General features: G+C 62.2%; 2 protein-coding genes across 2 annotated transcripts; one reads left to right on the top strand and one right to left on the bottom strand.

The window, feature by feature from the left end:
• Positions 1–2,600: 2,600 nt before the first annotated feature.
• On the top strand, positions 2,601–12,491 carry LOC308049847 (glycylpeptide N-tetradecanoyltransferase 1-like; the record flags this gene model as incomplete). The annotated part of the gene is made up of 4 exons (XM_080359717.1): positions 2,601–2,800; positions 9,276–9,387; positions 10,360–10,504; positions 12,205–12,491. 4 exons carry the CDS (start codon positions 2,601–2,603, stop codon positions 12,489–12,491), a joined length of 744 nt encoding a protein of 247 aa, XP_080215843.1.
• Positions 12,492–14,301: 1,810 nt separating this feature from the next.
• Positions 14,302–16,289, bottom strand: LOC308049845 (C1q-related factor-like; the record flags this gene model as incomplete). The annotated part of the gene is made up of 2 exons (XM_080359715.1): positions 14,302–15,030; positions 16,265–16,289. The coding sequence occupies 2 exons, from the start codon at positions 16,287–16,289 to the stop codon at positions 14,714–14,716; spliced, it is 342 nt and encodes a 113-aa protein (XP_080215841.1). The 3' UTR covers positions 14,302–14,713.
• Between the last annotated feature and the right edge of the window lie 341 nt (positions 16,290–16,630).

The following is a 16,630-nucleotide window of genomic DNA, read 5'->3' as shown; positions in this document are numbered from 1 at the left end:
CGAGACGTTCGGGGTGTCTGACGTGGCCTCCAGCTGCCGCTCGGAGAGGACACGTCTCCCGGGGTCACATCTGCCAGCCCCGCGCCGCTGCCTGAGGGCCAGTGTGACCACACTGTGTGCCCAGACGTGTCCCCAACCCAGCGCTGGGCTGACAGCTCCACCTCTGCTCTGAAGTGAGGAGAACGCGACTTATTTCATCCCAGGTATTGCAAGTATGAATTAGATCATCTCTGCAGAGCAGGTTTCCATTTGGAAGCAAAGCTTCGAGGTTTAAGGTGAGCATTCGGTGTTTCTACCTGCAGTGTAGCTCCAATCGTGTAACAACTACACCATCCTTGTCATTCGTAATTCAGGAATTCTTGATGCCGGGTGCATAACTCACCAGCTACAAGGTGACTTTCTAAGATTATTGAGACGTGCGTGGTTGTTCGGTGGATGTTTGCAGCGAATGGGACGTGCTGAGCTTTGCACGTTGTGCAGTTCGGGTGAGAAAGTTCGGAAGGACTGACCTTTCTTAAGATATAACCAGACAGAAACCAGCTATTTCATTGGGAGGAAACGGCCTCAAGTTGCGCCAGGGGAGGTTGAGGTTGGATGTGGGAACAGTTTCTTCCCCAAAGGGCTGTGGGGCATTGGAACAGGCTGCCCAGGGCAGTGCTGGAGTCACCATCCCTGGAGGGCTGGACAGACGGACATGAGGTTCTCAGGACATGGGGCAGCACCAGGGCTGAGAAGAGACCATCACCCTCCACACTACGACCTCCTCTCCAATAACCGCAGTTCGCCAGCAGCTCTAAGTGCTGTGGCAGCTGCAGTTCAGCAGCGGGAGGAGCAGGAGGCGGCGCAGCAGCCCCGGCACCGGCCGGCAGCGTCTCAACGCCGCTTCTCCCGCAGCTGCCGGAGCCGCCGCAGCCCGCGGCCGCACCACGGGCGCTTTTCCTCCCGCGGCGCCGGGCGGACAGATGCGGCAACTCCAGCAGAACGAGGGGAGCTCGAAGGGAACCAGAACGGCGCCCGCAACAACCAGCGGAGCTTTGCGAGAGGAGGCGCAAACCCCAGCGGCGCTGCGGGCGCGTTCCGGCCCCCGGGGCGGGTCCCGAGTGGCGGGGGCTCGGGGCGGTTCAGCGGCTGCCGGATCTACCGCAGCGGGTTGGACCCGGCGCTGCGCGCAGCTTCATCCGCCCTCTGCCGGCACCGCGGGGACACTCAGCCCTGGGGCGGCCGCCTCGCTGGGCGTTTTACAGACACACAAACCCCCGCCCGTGCGGAGCAAACGCGGGTTGGAGCGCAGTGACCGCGGCGCTTCGGCCTCAGCGGGACCGGCTCCCGCAGCCGCGGTTCCCGCCGCCCCGGACCCGGCTCTGCCGGCAGCGCCGCCGGGGGCGGGAGCGCCGGGTGCGTCCGGAACCGGCCCCGGGGGTCGGAACGTGCGCTGCGCCGGGACCGGCTCCGGAACTGTTAGAGCTGAATTGAGTTTGTACATCTTATAGTTGAAATAAGCTTTGCATCGAATAGTTGAAATTAGTTTTCTTATGGTTGAATTAGTTTTCTGGTTTGCAAACCGTATCTAAGATTCTTAGTTTTGTAAACTATGTAACTGTGTCTAAGGTTCTTGGTTTAGTGAACTGGATCTGAGACGCCGTATCCAAGATTTTTACCTTATTTTGAAGTTTTCGGGCTGTGTCCAGGGAGATGTGCATTCAGGCACGGTCTTATATAACCGTACCCTATTCTTCTAGCTGACAAAGATTTATGACACATTCTCTTCAAACAAGTCACTTAGAAATAACCGAAAACACCCGCGGCGCGAACCCCGGACGCGCTCGGTCCGGACGGCGCGGGGCGGAGCGCCCGGCCCGGGCTGCCGGCGGAACGGGAGCCAGAGCGCTCACCCCAAGGCGCCGATTCCCGGTGTATCTGCCCCGCCGGCGGAACCAGAGCCGGAACCCGAACGGGAGCCCAGAGGCGGCTCAGGCGGGAAACAGCGCGGGGCTCGAGCTGCGGGAACGGGGCCCTGCGGGAGGACCCGGAGCCACCGCGGGGCGGGACGGCGCCCAAAGCGCCCCGAGCTCCTGCTGCTCCGGAGGGGCCCGGAGCGCCGACCCGCCGGGTGTGCGGCTCGAGGGCGCTGCGATTAAAAGGCAAATCATGGAACACTCGTCACGGGGCTGCGGAAAAAGCCGCCGCCGCCATGAACCGCCCCGGGGGCGCGGGCCGGAGCGGGTCCCCTCAGGGCGCCCTCACCCACTCACCCTCCGCCCGGCTTCACGCGCAGCGCAGTGTCCCGCCCGCCTATTGGCTGAAAGGAAGTGGGGTCCCTGTCCCAACCAATCGGCGCTGCGCTCATTGGGGTCGATCCGCCCTCTCGGGCAGGAAGCGGGTGGGAGCGCAGACACCGCGGCCTCAGCGGGGGACGGGAGATGGAAGGACCGGCCGCAGCCCTCCGCCGCGGCGGGCGGCCCCGCGCGGCTGCTCCGGTGTGAGAGCGCTCCCGCCCCCGCAGCCCGGCCCCGGGACGCCCACAAAGGCCGACGGGAACTGTGGTCCCGGTCCCGGCGCCGGCCGGCCCCCGCATGCCCGGGCAGACTACTCGTCCCGGCATGCCCCGCGGCCCGGCGCCCAATCGCAGCGCGCCTTGTTGCGGGGGTGCGGCAGGCGCCCATGCCCTGTTTCAAGATGGCGACAGTGAGACAGCAGCGAGGCGGCCACGGGCGAGGCCTCCGCGGCCGTCGGCGGAGGAGAACGACCACGAGCACTGCAGCGACTGCGAGAACGAGGCGGAGCGCGGCTCCAACCGGGGGTGAGCGGCGGCCAGGCCGCCCGGCGCGGCGGCGGCCGGGCCCATTGAGGAGGGCAGCGGCCGGGAAGTGAGCGGCGCCCCGCCCCGCGGGCGCGCTGATTGGCCGCGGAGCGGCATCCCGCGCTGCGATTGGTCGAGCTGCCCGTCATTCTGGCGGGGGGGCGGTCCCGCTGGCTCCATTCACGCCTGTTGTGGGAGCGTGTCCCGGGGCGGGATCGGGCCCGTCGTGCGCGGTTCCGCGGGGCGGCCGGAGAGGGGCCGTCAGCGCCTTTTTTTGGCAGAAATGAGCCCAGTTCGCAGCTCCGCGTGTCCTTGCGCTAGGGCGTGTCTCCCCACGTTCCCCCGGGCCTCCGGCACAAGCCTTGTCCCCGTCCCAGCATCGGTGGCACCGGGGGTGACACGTTGGGCGCCTTGTCCCTCTCCCGGGAGCCTGTGGGCTCCTGCGGCTGCTCCGGCGGTCTGGAAGGAGCCCAGGATTCTGCAAACCCATCGTTATCCTAATGGGCAACCCCGGGTGTCGATCCGGGCTGGGGATGGAGGGGTGGAGAGCAGCCCTGAGGAGAAGGACTTGGGGACACTGAGGGATCAGAGATCGGCCATGGCCGTGTGTGCTCACAGCCCAGCAGGTCGGTCACCCCTGGGCTGCATCCCCAGCCCCGTGGGCAGCAGGTTTGGGGGGATCCTGCCCCTCTGCCCCACTCTGCTGAGACCCCCCTGCAGTGCTGGTCCAGCTCTGGGTCTTCAGCACAGGACACACATGGACCTGCTGGAGAGGGGCCAGAGGAGCCACAGGAATGATCCGAGGCTGGAACAGCTCTGCTGGGGGACAGAGGAGAGAGTTGGGGTGTTCAGCTGAGAAGAGAAGCTCCGGGGAGACCTTAGTGCGTCTTTCTGGACTTAAAAGGGGCTGATTGGAAAGATGGGGACAGACTTTTGAGCAGGGCCTATTGTGATAGGACAAGGGGTGATGGTTTGAAAGTAAAGGAGGGAGATTCAGGCTGGACATGAGGAAGGAATTGTTGTCCTGAGGGTGGTGAGAGCCTGGCCCAGGTTCCCAGAGAGGTGGTGGCTGAACCATCCCTGGAGACATCCCAGGCCAGGCTGGACGGGGCTCTGAGCACCCTGAGCTGGTGCAGATGTCCCTGTCATGGCAGGGGGGAACTGGGGGAGCTGGGAACGTCCCTTCCACCCGAACCATCCTGTGATTCTCTGATTCTGAACACAGCCCAGGGTTTCCAAAGCTCAGCTGATGTCCTGTGGTTCGAGGAGCGCGGCCTCCAGAGGTGCCAAATGGTGCAATAGCAGCAATGAGGCCGGGAGCCAACACACGCGGTGCGGCAGCTCCTTGTCTGCGTAGGGAAGATCTCCGATCCCTAACGTAAACCCACATTACTCACAGCATTAATTACAAGGCACAGCGCTGCCTGGCCATGCCTGTGGCTTCCAGGAGGCTTCATCCTCCTTCCTGACAGGTTTCCGTGCGGCCGGGCACGTCAACAGGGGCTTGCGCCCCATCCCATGTTTCCAGAGGTTTTGCACCTCGTTCTTTTCTCCCTGATCCTCGCCGGCTCCTCTCCCCGCTCGCCCGGTGCCCCCGCGGCTGCTTTCCCAGCCCTGCCCCGCGGAGCCCGGCGGCTCCAGCAGCTCTTCCCTCCCTCGGCAGCTTTTGGAGCCCGTCCCGCCCGTCCAGCGAGCAAAGAGAATAAAAGGTCACGGAAGAAATATCACAGAGGCTTTTTTTATGACAGCACAGATGCCCGTTTGTATTTTATTTGCCTCGCGGCTGTGGCACCGTGTCTCAGTTTAATACGTTTAGCCGTGCTTGGGGGAGATTTTCCTTTTCTCTCCCTCTGACATGATTAGGTTTGTGGGAAGCAGAGCCGAGCAGAAGGAGCCGCGGTGCTTAATCACTATTATCTCCCAGCCCGACGCTGCAGGCCGCCCTTTGCCAGGAAAAGGTGTGTTCTTGAGCCCTCTTGGTATCCTTGCGTGGGCATCGCAGCCCCGAGGAGCCAAAACGTGATTACCTGCCCCTACTGGGGCGAGCGTTGAGCACAACAAGCTGACCGGGCAGCCTGGGAAATGCCCAGTATAAAATGGTACATAGGAGTTCAGATCGCTCGGGAAACATCATTCAAAGCGTCACTGATGGACGCAGCGATAACAAGCGCGAGCCGGGGAGGCTTTGGAGCGCTCGGGGAAACCTCCTGTCGCCCCAAAACCTCCCGGGGGATCCACCTTGGAGGGAGAAGAGGAACCGGTGGGCAAGGCGAAGGTTTTGTCTCTTGAGGCACGTCAGTTCTGTTGATTTTGTGCCGTCCCGTCGCGCTGGGGCGAGGGAGCGTTTCTGGTCCGTGTGCCCGCAGTCCGGGCAGGTTTGCGGGCGGCTCCGCGTCCTGCTCTCGCATGGGATCTTGTCGCTGGATCTTGGCTCTGAGCTTTAAAACATAAAAGCGTCACTTAGCGAGGGTGAAACTTCCCTTCCTTTTAAGGCCGGGACAGAGGAATTGAGTTTCCTCCGCCTGGCGCTGGGAAGCGGCTGCACCGCTCTGGCTGCGGCGTCCGAGGGGGTTTCCCAAGTGAAAAGAATCCCGCTGCCGTGCTTGTCCTGCTTTCCTCTGCCTGCGTTACCCCTCAGGAGGGTTTTCCTGGGACACTCGCCTGTGTTTTACCACGGAAAATGTCGTTGTTGGTGTCGGGTGCAGCGCGGTGACGGTGTCTGTGCCTCGGGACCCGCGCAGCCCGGGCAGAGCCCTGAGGAGATTACAGCCCGAGGATCGCGCCCGATTAGCCCCAGGTTTGGCAGGAGGATTTTCCGGTGCCTAAATCGGGAGCAGAAATCTCCTGCGGCTCATCCGACGCCTCTCGAGGCGCAGGAACTGCCAACCGCGCCAGCCCGTGTGCGGATCCGCGTTTCCCGTTTGCGTTTTGAGGAAGAACCGGCAGCTTTGGTGCCGTTCGCCGCCTCGGGTGTGAGACGCTCTGAGACGCCGAGCGCGGCGCTTCCATTTCTGTAACAAAAGATGCTTTTTGATGGCGGCAGCACGTGCGCCGTGGGAAATAACGCTCTGGTCCTGCTGCCACAGCCCCTGGGCCACCTCAGAGCTTCCCCATGAGCCGCGGGAGCCGCGGGATCCGGCCGAGCCGCCATCGTCCCCCTGTCCCTTCCTCCCCGTTTTGCACAAATAAAGCTGTGGGATCTGGGGGTGCTGCAGGATCAGTGACGGATCCGCGGGTGCTGAGCATCAGTTGGTTACTGGGCACATCTGGTGCTTCCCACGTTCGGAGGGGCCGAGCTGGCGGGGGACGGTCAGTCCGAGCGGGTCTCGCCTTCAACAAACCGGCTGGTTCATTCGGGTGCTTCTGAAAGTCTAATTTTGGGGTCACCGGGGTTCTGGGTGTTATTTTCTGGGAAGTCGGCGCCGGCTCCTTTCCCCGGGGCTCAGGCCCCTCCGGAGCGGGGACGCGGGAACGGCCGTGACGGCGGTGCCGCCTCCCGGGAGAAGGGAAAAGCGTTTCCGTTGCTCAGAAGCGGCGCCGGGGCCGTCCCGGGGGTGACGGGACGGTTCGTGCCCTTCTCCCCCCGCTTTATCTCTGGAGCAGCCGGGGCTGGGAGGAGACGCGGGGGAAACGCTGCGGGCGCGGACGGGTTCACCCTTCCCGGGAAACCGGCTGCACCGTCACATCGGCTGCGGGAACTGGGGTTTGACTCATCCCGGGACACGAGGGGACGTCACTGTTAATTCAGGGAGCGTCTGAGCGGCTGCAGCTGCGCTGGAGCTTTCCTAAGCGGGCCTTCAAATAGAAAATACTTATAACCGTTGCTTCCCCAGGTGTAGCGAGACACAGCATCAGGTTTTCCATCATTTTCCTCTGTTTCCTTTGCTGGCGACTCCTCTGCCCGATCGGTTTTCGCCTCCTGGCTGGAGCTGGAACACAAAACCTCGTCCCACCTCCCGCCCCTGATTTCTTCCAGGTCACGCCGCTTTGGTCATAAATCAGGGAGCACTTTTACCTGCGAGCCCGTCGGGTGTGAGGCGATATGAGTTGGGCCGAACTCATTAGTGGCAAGCTGAGACTCGGCAGCTCTGATTTATGGAGCAAAGCGACGCCGATTGAATACACGGGGCTGGGGAGGGTTTTGTTTGTCGCATCTGACACCTGCAGCATCTCAAAGCGAAGGTGACCCAAGAAAACGCGTCCGTCTCCCTTGGAAGGGACGGTGTCCAGTGCCTGCCCTCGGTCGTGACCGCAAACCCCCCTCGCGCCATCGGTTTGTGCTGTTAAAATTGGTGAGAAACCAGCTGGAGGAGTTTATTACAGCTTCCCAGCGGATGGTTTTGCTCCTCCCAGGGCCGGGATGCGGCCGGCCCAGCTGGTTGTGGATCCAGCGCTCGCCCGCGCTGCTCTGCAAGGAATTAAAGCAGTAACACGTTGCGCATTTGTCACCGCGATCGATAGCGCTGTCAGCGCCGCTTTGCTGTAATTACTTTTGCTGTCGCATCAGAGCTGGTGGGTGAAGGTAAAGCCCTTTCCCGGGGCGGGGGGAAGGTGAATGTCCCCCCCGGGAGGGTTCGGCAGCGCCGGGGGCGCCGATCCCCGCAGAGCTGCGGCTTTGCGGCCTCTCTGCTCCGCTCCGAGCGCTTAAAGCGCTTCTGGAGAGCAGGGGGCTGCTCCTGGAGCCCCTGTTTGCGGAGCCGCTCGCCCTGCGCGACGCGTGGTCCCCGTGCTCGGCAAACACTGCGTCCCCTGTTTCAGCTGGGGCGCTGCTGGTGAAGGGGAATCTGTTGGGGTTTTGTCCGGAGGAAAAGCTTCCCCCCGCAGCTGCTCCGTGTCCTGCAGACCAGACGCGGCTGCTCCGCGGGTGACAGCTGGTGGCACGTTGGGTCTGCGCCGCGAGCGTCACCGTCCGCAGGCGTCCCCGCGCCTCATCTCCCCCAAAACCATTTCTCAGTCTGCTTTCCCTGGTTTCAGAACTCGCTGCTCAACCGGGGGACTTTTATCAATCTCATTCCCCTCCCGACTCTCTCCTTTTCCTGGCCTTGCTGAAATAAATAACTGGACGCTGCTCCCATGTATTTTCCAGCGCGTTTCTTCTTCCCTTTCTCTGCTCCGCCCTCGTCTCCGCTCTCTTGTGTCTGTAAAGACGTTCAGCGGGTCTGGGGTGCGAGGAAGGAGCCGCCTCTGTGTCGTAGAGTAAAAAATTCACCAGCTTGGATCCCCGAGCTGAGGTTTGGGGAGAGAAGAGGAGGTGGAGGTGTCGGTTGATGCTCCCGCCCAGGACTCTCCATCGCTCCGTCCTCTCCCCATCGAGCCAGACACGGGTGATCGTCCTCGGCAGAAACAGAAGAGGGAAGGTGCTGCGGTTTTCCTGCAAAACAAACTTGTCACCGTCAATAGGGACAGAGCTGAGTGACGCTGGTGACACACGCGCTGTCCCCCAACTCGCTTTGCAGAAGGTCCCTCGTGCTCGCAAAGTGCCCGGGGCCCGTGTCCCCATCTCGTCCCCTCTCGTCCCTCCGCTCGGTCCCGCTCCAGCCATCTCTGGGTCTGAATTTCCACCTGACCCGTGACCCTGTTTTGGAGACGGTTTGGGGTGTCCCAGCTCCGCAGCGGTGACACGGCCTGTCCCGCGTCGGGCTGCCACCAGGTGAGGTCACGCACGCTGTGCGGGGACGGGCTCCTGTCCCGTGTGCGGGGTCAGGTCACTGCCGGACGGGCCCGTTGGTGAGTCCGGGCTGGGCACGGGGTTTAACGCCCGTGGCTGCTTTGGGGTGACCGTCCCCTGGATGTCCGGGGGTGCCTCGTGTCCCTGGGGAGCCCTGCCCTGCTACGGGTGCTCCCCACCCTGTGCTCCCAAAGAGATTTGCTGCTCAAGTCTCGTTTTTCCAGCTCTGCCACAACAATATAATAATTTCCCCACGTAACAGCCGCCCGTGTCCCTGCAGCGTCACCTCTGCCGGTGGGTGACATTTGGCGCAGTGTCCTTGGCCACCAGCCCCTCCGCGGTGCCCGGACCCGCTGCGGTGCCGGATCTCCGAGGCTGGAGCAGCGTTTGCTGCTCCCACATCCGTCCTTGGGCTCGGGGAGGAGGAAAATCCCTCAGCTGGGCATCCCGGCTGCTCCGCGGGGTGGATTTGGGCACGTGGGGCTGAGCGGGTGATGTGACAAAGCAAAGACATCGAATCACACATGGTTTGGGTTGGAGAGACCTTCCCAGCCCCCCCAGTTCCCCCTGCCATGAGCAGGGACATCTTCACCAGCTCAGGGTGCTCAGAGCCCCGTCCAGCCTGGCCTGGGATGTCTCCAGGGATGGGACGTGTGGCTGCGCCCCCCATGTGCTGAATATTCCTCCTCGTGGAGACTTGGACTCAGAGCAGGGAGCTTGTGTTTCCTTTAGAGAGCTTTGAAAACCCTGTAAATGTTGGGTTTTATTTTGAAAAAAGGCTCTAATGATGTTTCTTTTATCCCCCAGCGGCTTGAGTCCAGCAAATGACAGCGGAGCCAAAAAGAAGAAAAAGAAACCCAAACGGAAGAAAGAGAAAGGAGGAGATCAGCCCGACCAGGCTCAGGACCAGGCGGTGAAGGTGACCGACCCTTTCCCCGCGTCACTGTCCCCACGGCGGCCAGCCCTGTCCTGAACCTCTCCCGTGTCCCTTAGGGCAAGGAAAGAGTCTCCCGCTCCTGGTTTTAGGCACTTGGCTGCTCAAAATCTTACAGTTTAGAGTAATTTCCCAGCCTGTGTTACCCCTCTTGGCTTTGTCTGGTCCTGACTGGCAGCCAGCGCTTCAGGAAGGAGCAAGGGACCATTTGTCCCTCAAGGTTTGTCCCTCGTGGTGCTGCCAGTCACCTCTCTTGTCCCCTCTGGTCCTGTGGCAGGGGACACACACACACAGATCTGCACATCAACAGAGGCTGTTTTCTGTCCAGGGTCTGGTTCCCATCCGAATATTTCTAGTATTTTGTCCTTCTGACCGTGCAGAGCGTTAAATTGGGGCTTTGAGTGTTTCAAACTGACTTCACAGGGAATCGGGGAGGAGCTGGGGGTGTGAATTCACCTGCCGAGCTCTGCCTGGGGAGGAGGAGGAGGAGGAAGGGCCCTTCATCTTCACTCAGCCTCTCCACCCTGCCCTGGTCCGCGGTGCCAGGGACTCCTCTGGAAGCTGCGCTTTGCAGATACAGATCTGGCTTAGACAGAGGAGGCTGAAGGGAGAGAAAAGCCACCGCACAAAGTCCAGACGCCAGGTGGGGGTGACCCGGGGTGTCCCTGTGCAGGTTTTAGCCACAGCAAAGCACGGAGGTTTGCTCTGGGGCATTTTAAGGCATTTCATCTACCCCTTTGGCCCAGGAGTGCCTAGAAACCAGGTGTAGGTGTGTGGTGAAAGGGTTTGTCCATGCCGCAGAGGGTTGTGAGACGGTCTGGGCTGGGGAGCGAGTTTTCTCCCTGCCCAACCCTTCCTGGCAGCTCAGCTCCTGCTTCCCCTAATGAGGAGCTGAAATACAGACCTGCTGGCTCAGCTCCCTCATCTTGTCTTTCCACCTTCCTTTTGTGCCCTCAGGTGAACTCGTTACCTGCCGAGAGGATCCAGGAGATTCAAAAAGCCATCGAGCTCTTCTCGGTGGGTCAGGGCCCTGCCAAAACCATGGAGGAAGCCAGCAAGAGGAGCTACCAGTTCTGGGACACGCAGCCGGTGCCCAAGCTGGGTACGTACAGCCCCTCGCCGTTCCGTGCTCCTTGGGAGAGGCCTTGTGGTCCCCAGGCTGCTTAACAAAGCCCAAAGAGGCACAGAGAAGCTGTTGTCTGGCCAGCAAGCGAGTCCTTGTGCTATCTGGGCCTCAAAGGCATCAGTGACACTTGTCTAGCGTTCAGTGTCACAAACCGAGCGGCCACCGAGAGCTGTGCAGGCAGCTGGGGACGTTGAGAGAGACGTAGAGCAATTTCTGACACTGATTTGATGCCTCTTGCATTTGGGTATCCCTTAATCTCAGTCTTTAGCCCTTGAGCTGGGTCTCCCCAGCCCTCTGTGCCCACGTTTCATGCGGGTGTTGCCATCTGTCCCCTTGCTGAGTGCTGGGGGACGTGGAGCTGCCCGGTTCCCCTGTCTGGGGGCTGGAGCTGCCCAGCGAGGGCTCCTTGCCAGGGAGGGGACTTGGGGTGCGATGGGGCTCAGAGCCACTCGGGGAAGCAGCTCCATGGGCTGAGCTGCCACATTTTTGTTTTGCTGGGCTCACATCAGCCCCTGGCACGGGCCGGCACTGGGGCTGAGCCAGGAGAGCTCAGGAGGCACAGAGCTCGTGAGCGTCTGCACCCCTGAGCTGCCGTGTCCCTCTGAAGGTGGGGAATCCTGTCCTGTCATCTCCTTTTCCCCATGCAGGAACATGCTCTGGACTCGGTGTCACACACACGAGGCTGTTCGGGGTCGGGTAACAAAAGCCCAGTGGGATTTGCGGGCTGGATTTCAGAGCAGTTCAGCACCTGCTCACAACAGAGGGGACGGCCAAGGGTGAGCGTTTCTGGAAGCCGCCCTGGGGGTGTGATGGGGGCAGTTCTTGCTCTGGGCTTCTCTTCACCTCCTCATTGCCTGGAAACCTTTTCAGCCCCTTTTTAAAGGAATTCCTAATTACCGCGGCTCGCTTCTCTTGGCAGCGCTCAAGCGATGCCGCTGTGTTGACAGCCCCGAGAAAGCCGGAGCTCAACCCAGCGTCTCGTGGCTGGATCAGGGGCTTTAGGAGTCGGTGGTTTTGCAACAAAAGTTGTCTTGTTCGCTGCAGCTGTTCTTGAAGCGCAGTGGGAAGGAAACCCTGACGCTTGGCAAGTGCCGGGGCCAGCGCTGGCAGGAGAGAGTCGCTCTGCGATGGGACGGCCTCAAGTTGCGCCAGGGGAGGCTGAGGTTGGATCTGGGGAACAATTTCTTCCCCAAAGGGCTGTGGGGCATTGGAACAGGCTGCCCAGGGCAGTGCTGGAGTCACCAGCCCTGGAGGGCTGGACAGACGGACATGAGGTTCTCAGGACACGGGGCAGTGCCAGGTTTCAGTTATGGTTGGACTCAATGAGCTTGAGGGTCTTTTCCAACATAAATGGTTCCATAATTCTGTGGTCGCATGTGGACCTGGAGGACGTAGCTCTGAAGCTCTGAGCAGTGTGGTCACTTCTCTGCTGCCCGATCAGCTCCGCCGTTTCCCACGGAAGAGCAGTTTTGCTTCTCTGCCCCCGTGTCACACTGAACACGTGGCACGTCCCAAACGAGGGGATGCAGTGGTGACCCCCGGCTGCCCGCGCTGGGGACCTGGGCTGGGGGATGGCGCTGGGGGAGTGGGACACCTTGGTCACCAGATTGAGGTGTCGTGGGGACTTGGCCTCAAACAGCAGAAAGCTGCTCCATGGCTCCTGCTCTCTCTTCCAGGAGAAGTGGTGAACACCCACGGTCCCGTGGAGCCGGACAAAGACAATATCCGTCAGGAGCCCTACACCTTGCCCCAGGGCTTCACCTGGGACGCCCTGGACCTCGGGGACAGAGGCGTGGTGAGTGCAGGCAGCTCCGCAGGCGTGTTGGGAGGGCGTCTCTGTTGCACAGTCAGTGGTTCTGTGCTTGGGCTGCCAGCGATGGTTTTGGGGATGGAAATGTGTCTGGTATCTCATGAGGATGAACGGGGGCTTCTCCACGTGCCTTTTAAGCAGAAGGATGCCTGAAGCCAGGAATTTTCCCTTAAAAAGACCCTTCATACCATGACCAACACCCTGGGAGATGACCTGAGGGCAGGAGGAGTGACCCGTGTGTCCTGCTCCAAGCAGGGGGACGTGCTGGTGACAGGGACGTGGCTGCCATCGCTGCGGCCACTCGAAATGTGTTGAGGGTTCCATCTCGGCAGCTGGAGTGTGTGATGGCTGAATAACCAAGATCCAACCTCAACCTCCTCTGGCGCAACTTGAGGCCGTTTCCTCTGCTCCTGGTGCTTGTTCCTGGGGAGCAGAGCCCAACCCCCCTGGCTCCAAGCTCCTTTCAGGCAGTTCAGAGATCAGAAGGTCTCCCCTCAGCTCCTGGTCTCCAGCTGAACCCCCCAAGTCCCTGGGACAAGGTTGTGGCTCCACAAGACACAGGGGGTTGTTGGTTGGATCTAGCATCTCCAGTTCCAGTGTTTATAAAGGAAGGTGAAGTGGATTACAGAGGCCACGAGGTCGGGCTGGGGGAAGAGAGTTGCTCAACACACCAAGACACAAGTGAAACACTTGATGACACGAGGAGCAAAGCCACAGAAAGATCTCACAGGGAGTGACAGAGCTACAGAAAATCAGCATCTCCTGCACTTGCTGAGCGAGAGGGTTCAGCTGGTCGGGTCTCCCAGGGACAACATGGCAACCCAGAGCCCAGCGTGACCCAGGAGGTGCACACACACAGCGCAGCCCCAGCCCTGACTCCAGCTGGGGACTGTACCAGCAAACTCAGACACAACCTGGGGGCAGCATCCAGCTCGGGTTTTGGTGCCAATCCCAGCTCCCAGCCGGCACAGGGACACAGCGGTGAGACTCACCTGGCTGCATCACCCAAAACTTCCCCATCTTCACCCCTAAACATCTCTCAGAAGAAACAAACACATCCCCCAACACCCCCTAAACCCCCTCAGCCCCCCAGAGTTCCCCTGCACAGTCTGGAGGTGCCACAGAGATGCCGGAAACTGGTCCCACGTCCTCCCCAGGCTGCAGTTTGGCTGTTGAGAGGCAAAGGCAGCAGCAGGAACGGCAGATTTCCAGCACGACTAATGGATTCAGGCCGGCAGGGATCCAGCACCCACTGAGCAGCCCAGCTGGGAAAGTGTCCAGACACCTGGATTTCCCCCTGCGTGCAGCAGCGGGCACGGCACCAGCTTCAGATCCAGACGACAGTCAGAGCCCCGCGTCTCCCCGCACAGCCGTGACGGCCCTGCTGATTCGGGGAACGGCCTGGCTGGAATGGAAATCAGCTGGTGGGTGTGTGTAGGACAGTGCTGAGAAACCAGGGGGACAATTTATGGGGAGTGTAATTTCTGGCTCAGGGATCAAAGACGATCATGTTTTCGTCCACAACGTGCAGGACGGGGTGCGCGGCCCGATCTCGGTCACCGGGACAGGGGCCACACGTGGAGCAGCACAGACACGGTGCCCGCGGGAGGGGAGCCCAGCGCCAGGAGGGCGGGGGGCACTGGGGCTGGGGACGGTGCTGGCTGGAGGACTCGGCTCTGGGCCCGGACGTGCAAGAAGAGCACGTGGAGAACGCGGCTCTGGGCTGCAGTGTCCAGAAAGCCTCCCGCCCGTGCCCCGGCAGTTGTCGTCCCGCCTGCGGCGCTGCCGCCATCGTTCCCGCTGCCCCATCCCCATGGCGGCCGTGGGCACCGGGCCGGGGCGGCCCCTGAGGGCGGGAGAAGCGGCGGTTCCAGCGGTGTGTGCTGGAGAGGAACCAGCCAAGGGCCCGGGGGGCTGAGGGGCCCGGAGTCCCCCCAGTGCCAGCCGGGGTGGGTGGCGGCAGCCACAGCAGCCTTAATGGCGGCCGCCTCCTCAGAGCTGGGGCCAACAGCCCCGCCAGCCGCGGCCAGAACGAGCCCCCGCTCCCCGGCGGCCGCCTCCTCCCGTTAATTAGCGCTGAGGAACCAGCGCTGAGGACCCGCGGGGTGCTGGGGGTGGACACCTGCACCCTGTCCCCAGGGCCCCCCCCGTGTCCCCAATGGCTCCCGCCCTCTGACCCCAGCGCAGCCACAGCAGTGGCCGGTGGCCCCGGGCACCCGCTGTCACCTCTAATTGGGCCACGTCCTGTCCACGGTGGGGCTGGGGGTCCATGGGGTGATGCCGTGGGGCTGAGGGGCTGGAGGTCAATGCCGTGGAGCTTGCAGGGGCTGTGGGGTGATGCCGTGGGGCTGTAGGGCTATTCCGTGGGTCCAGGCTCAGTCCAAGTAGATGGTGAAGCCGGAGAAGGTGCTGTACTTGTTGTTGTTGCCACCGTGGGCTTTGCCCCCGTCCAGCTTGATGAAGACCTCGTCCCCCGCGTCCAGGTGCAGGATGACGCTGTTGCTGGCGCAGTCGTAGTTCTGGTCGGCGTCCTGCGCGATGGCGCTGGCCCGCACCTGCGCAGGGGACACCGCGGCACCCGCCTCAGGGGACACCCAGGGCACCGGCTCATCCGCAGCCAGCAGGACCGCCCGCAGCCCCGGGTGGCTCAGGGTGTCCCCAGTCCCCACCCGTGGGTCACAAATGGAGGTGGCTTCTCCGAGCGTCGCTCAGAGCCTTTCCCCGGGCCAGCACCCTCAGGCGTGGGACCACGGGGCTGGGTTGGGATGTGGGACCTCAGCTCAGACATGGGACCCAGCTCTGGGTTCGGATGTGGGACCACAGCCCAGACCTAAGACCTCAACTCCTTTTTCGGATGCAGAACCTTGTCTCAAACACAGGACTCCATCTCCCTTTTCCTTTCGGGAAAAGACCAAAAAAAAAAAGAATAAAAATTAATATTAAACCATTTGGTTGGAGAAAAAACAGCAAGTGGCTCCTGTGTTTAATGCACTCGCGGCTTGGAGGTTTTCGGAGCTGAGGGTGACGCACGGTGGTTGTGCCAGGGCTCCTGCTCCCCCACCCCCGGCTTTTTTTGGGGTTGATACTGAGTTTGGGGTTATTTGGTGTCACACGTCCCCAGGACGGGGATGCGCCGCGGGGCTCGATGCCGGGAGAACACGATGGGAAGCGGGAGCGGGATGAATCCCGGCGAGGACACCGGCTGCGGTGACACTGAGGGGATGGAGCCCGGGGGACATTCCGGGGGTCACAGCCACGTCTCAAGTCACAGCCGGGGGGACACGGTGTGGGAACGGGGCAGCACCTGAAAACCGCGGGGCTGGAGGGGCCGTGTGGGGGTCGGGAGGATTTGGGGATGGTGGGGCTGGGAGGGATGGGGGGACAGGGATGGAGCAGCCTGGGGGTGTCCCCCCCGTGGTGACCCCAGGGGACATCTCTGCTGAGACAGCGGCAGCAGAGCTGGCTCCGGGCTGGGTGCAGCACCCAACGGTGGGGAAGGCGCTGTCCCCCACAGTGTCACTGCACGGGGTGTGTGACAGCGGGGGCTGTGCAGTGACAGTGACACTGTGCCATACACAGGGACCGTGCAGTGATAGTGACGCCAGGAGCTGTGCAGTGACACTAGTGACACTGATGCCATGTGGTGACACCACACTCAACCTCCCCATCCGTCCCCCCCTTGGAGTCCAATCCCCCCTGGGTATTGGGGCCCCCACCCTTGGGGACAGTCCCCACTGGGGGATGTCACCCTGTCCCTACAGCCCCGTGTGGGGGGACCTGCCAGCCCTGGGACATCTGCACCCCCACCTGCCTGGTGGGTGCCAGGGACGGGGTGCACTGGAAATGGGGTGCTCTGGGGAGGGGGTGCAGCGGGAGGGGGACACTGGGGACAGGGTGCAGCGGGAGGGCGGCCGCTCGTCTGTCACGAGTCCCCGTCAGCCGCAGCGCCATCGATCCCATTTGCAGCAGGTAAATATTTGGGGTGTGCGGCGCGGGGGGGTCGCTGCTCACACAGCCCCGATCGATGGTGGGAGGTGCGGCGAGCGGGGGCGGCCTCGGCGCGGGGACGGGGACACAGCGGGGACGGGGAATGTGGGGATGCTGGGGACACCCTTGAGTCACCCCCAGCACCCTTGGGTCTCCCCCAGCACCCACGTCACGAGCGCAAGGGGCTCAGCCAGGGCGTCCCCCCCACGTTGGGACACGCGCTGCCCCCTCCACGGCCATCAATGGAGCTGCCGATGCCACCGCCACGGACACGGGGTGTCCTGCCAGCGTGTCCCCAAGGGTGG

This window comes from Nesoenas mayeri, assembly GCF_963082525.1.
Source record: "Nesoenas mayeri genome assembly, chromosome: 26".
Lineage (NCBI taxonomy): Eukaryota > Metazoa > Chordata > Aves > Columbiformes > Columbidae > Nesoenas > Nesoenas mayeri.
The sequence above is the reverse complement of the archived record's forward strand: the minus strand, read 5'-3'. Positions and strand labels throughout refer to the sequence as shown.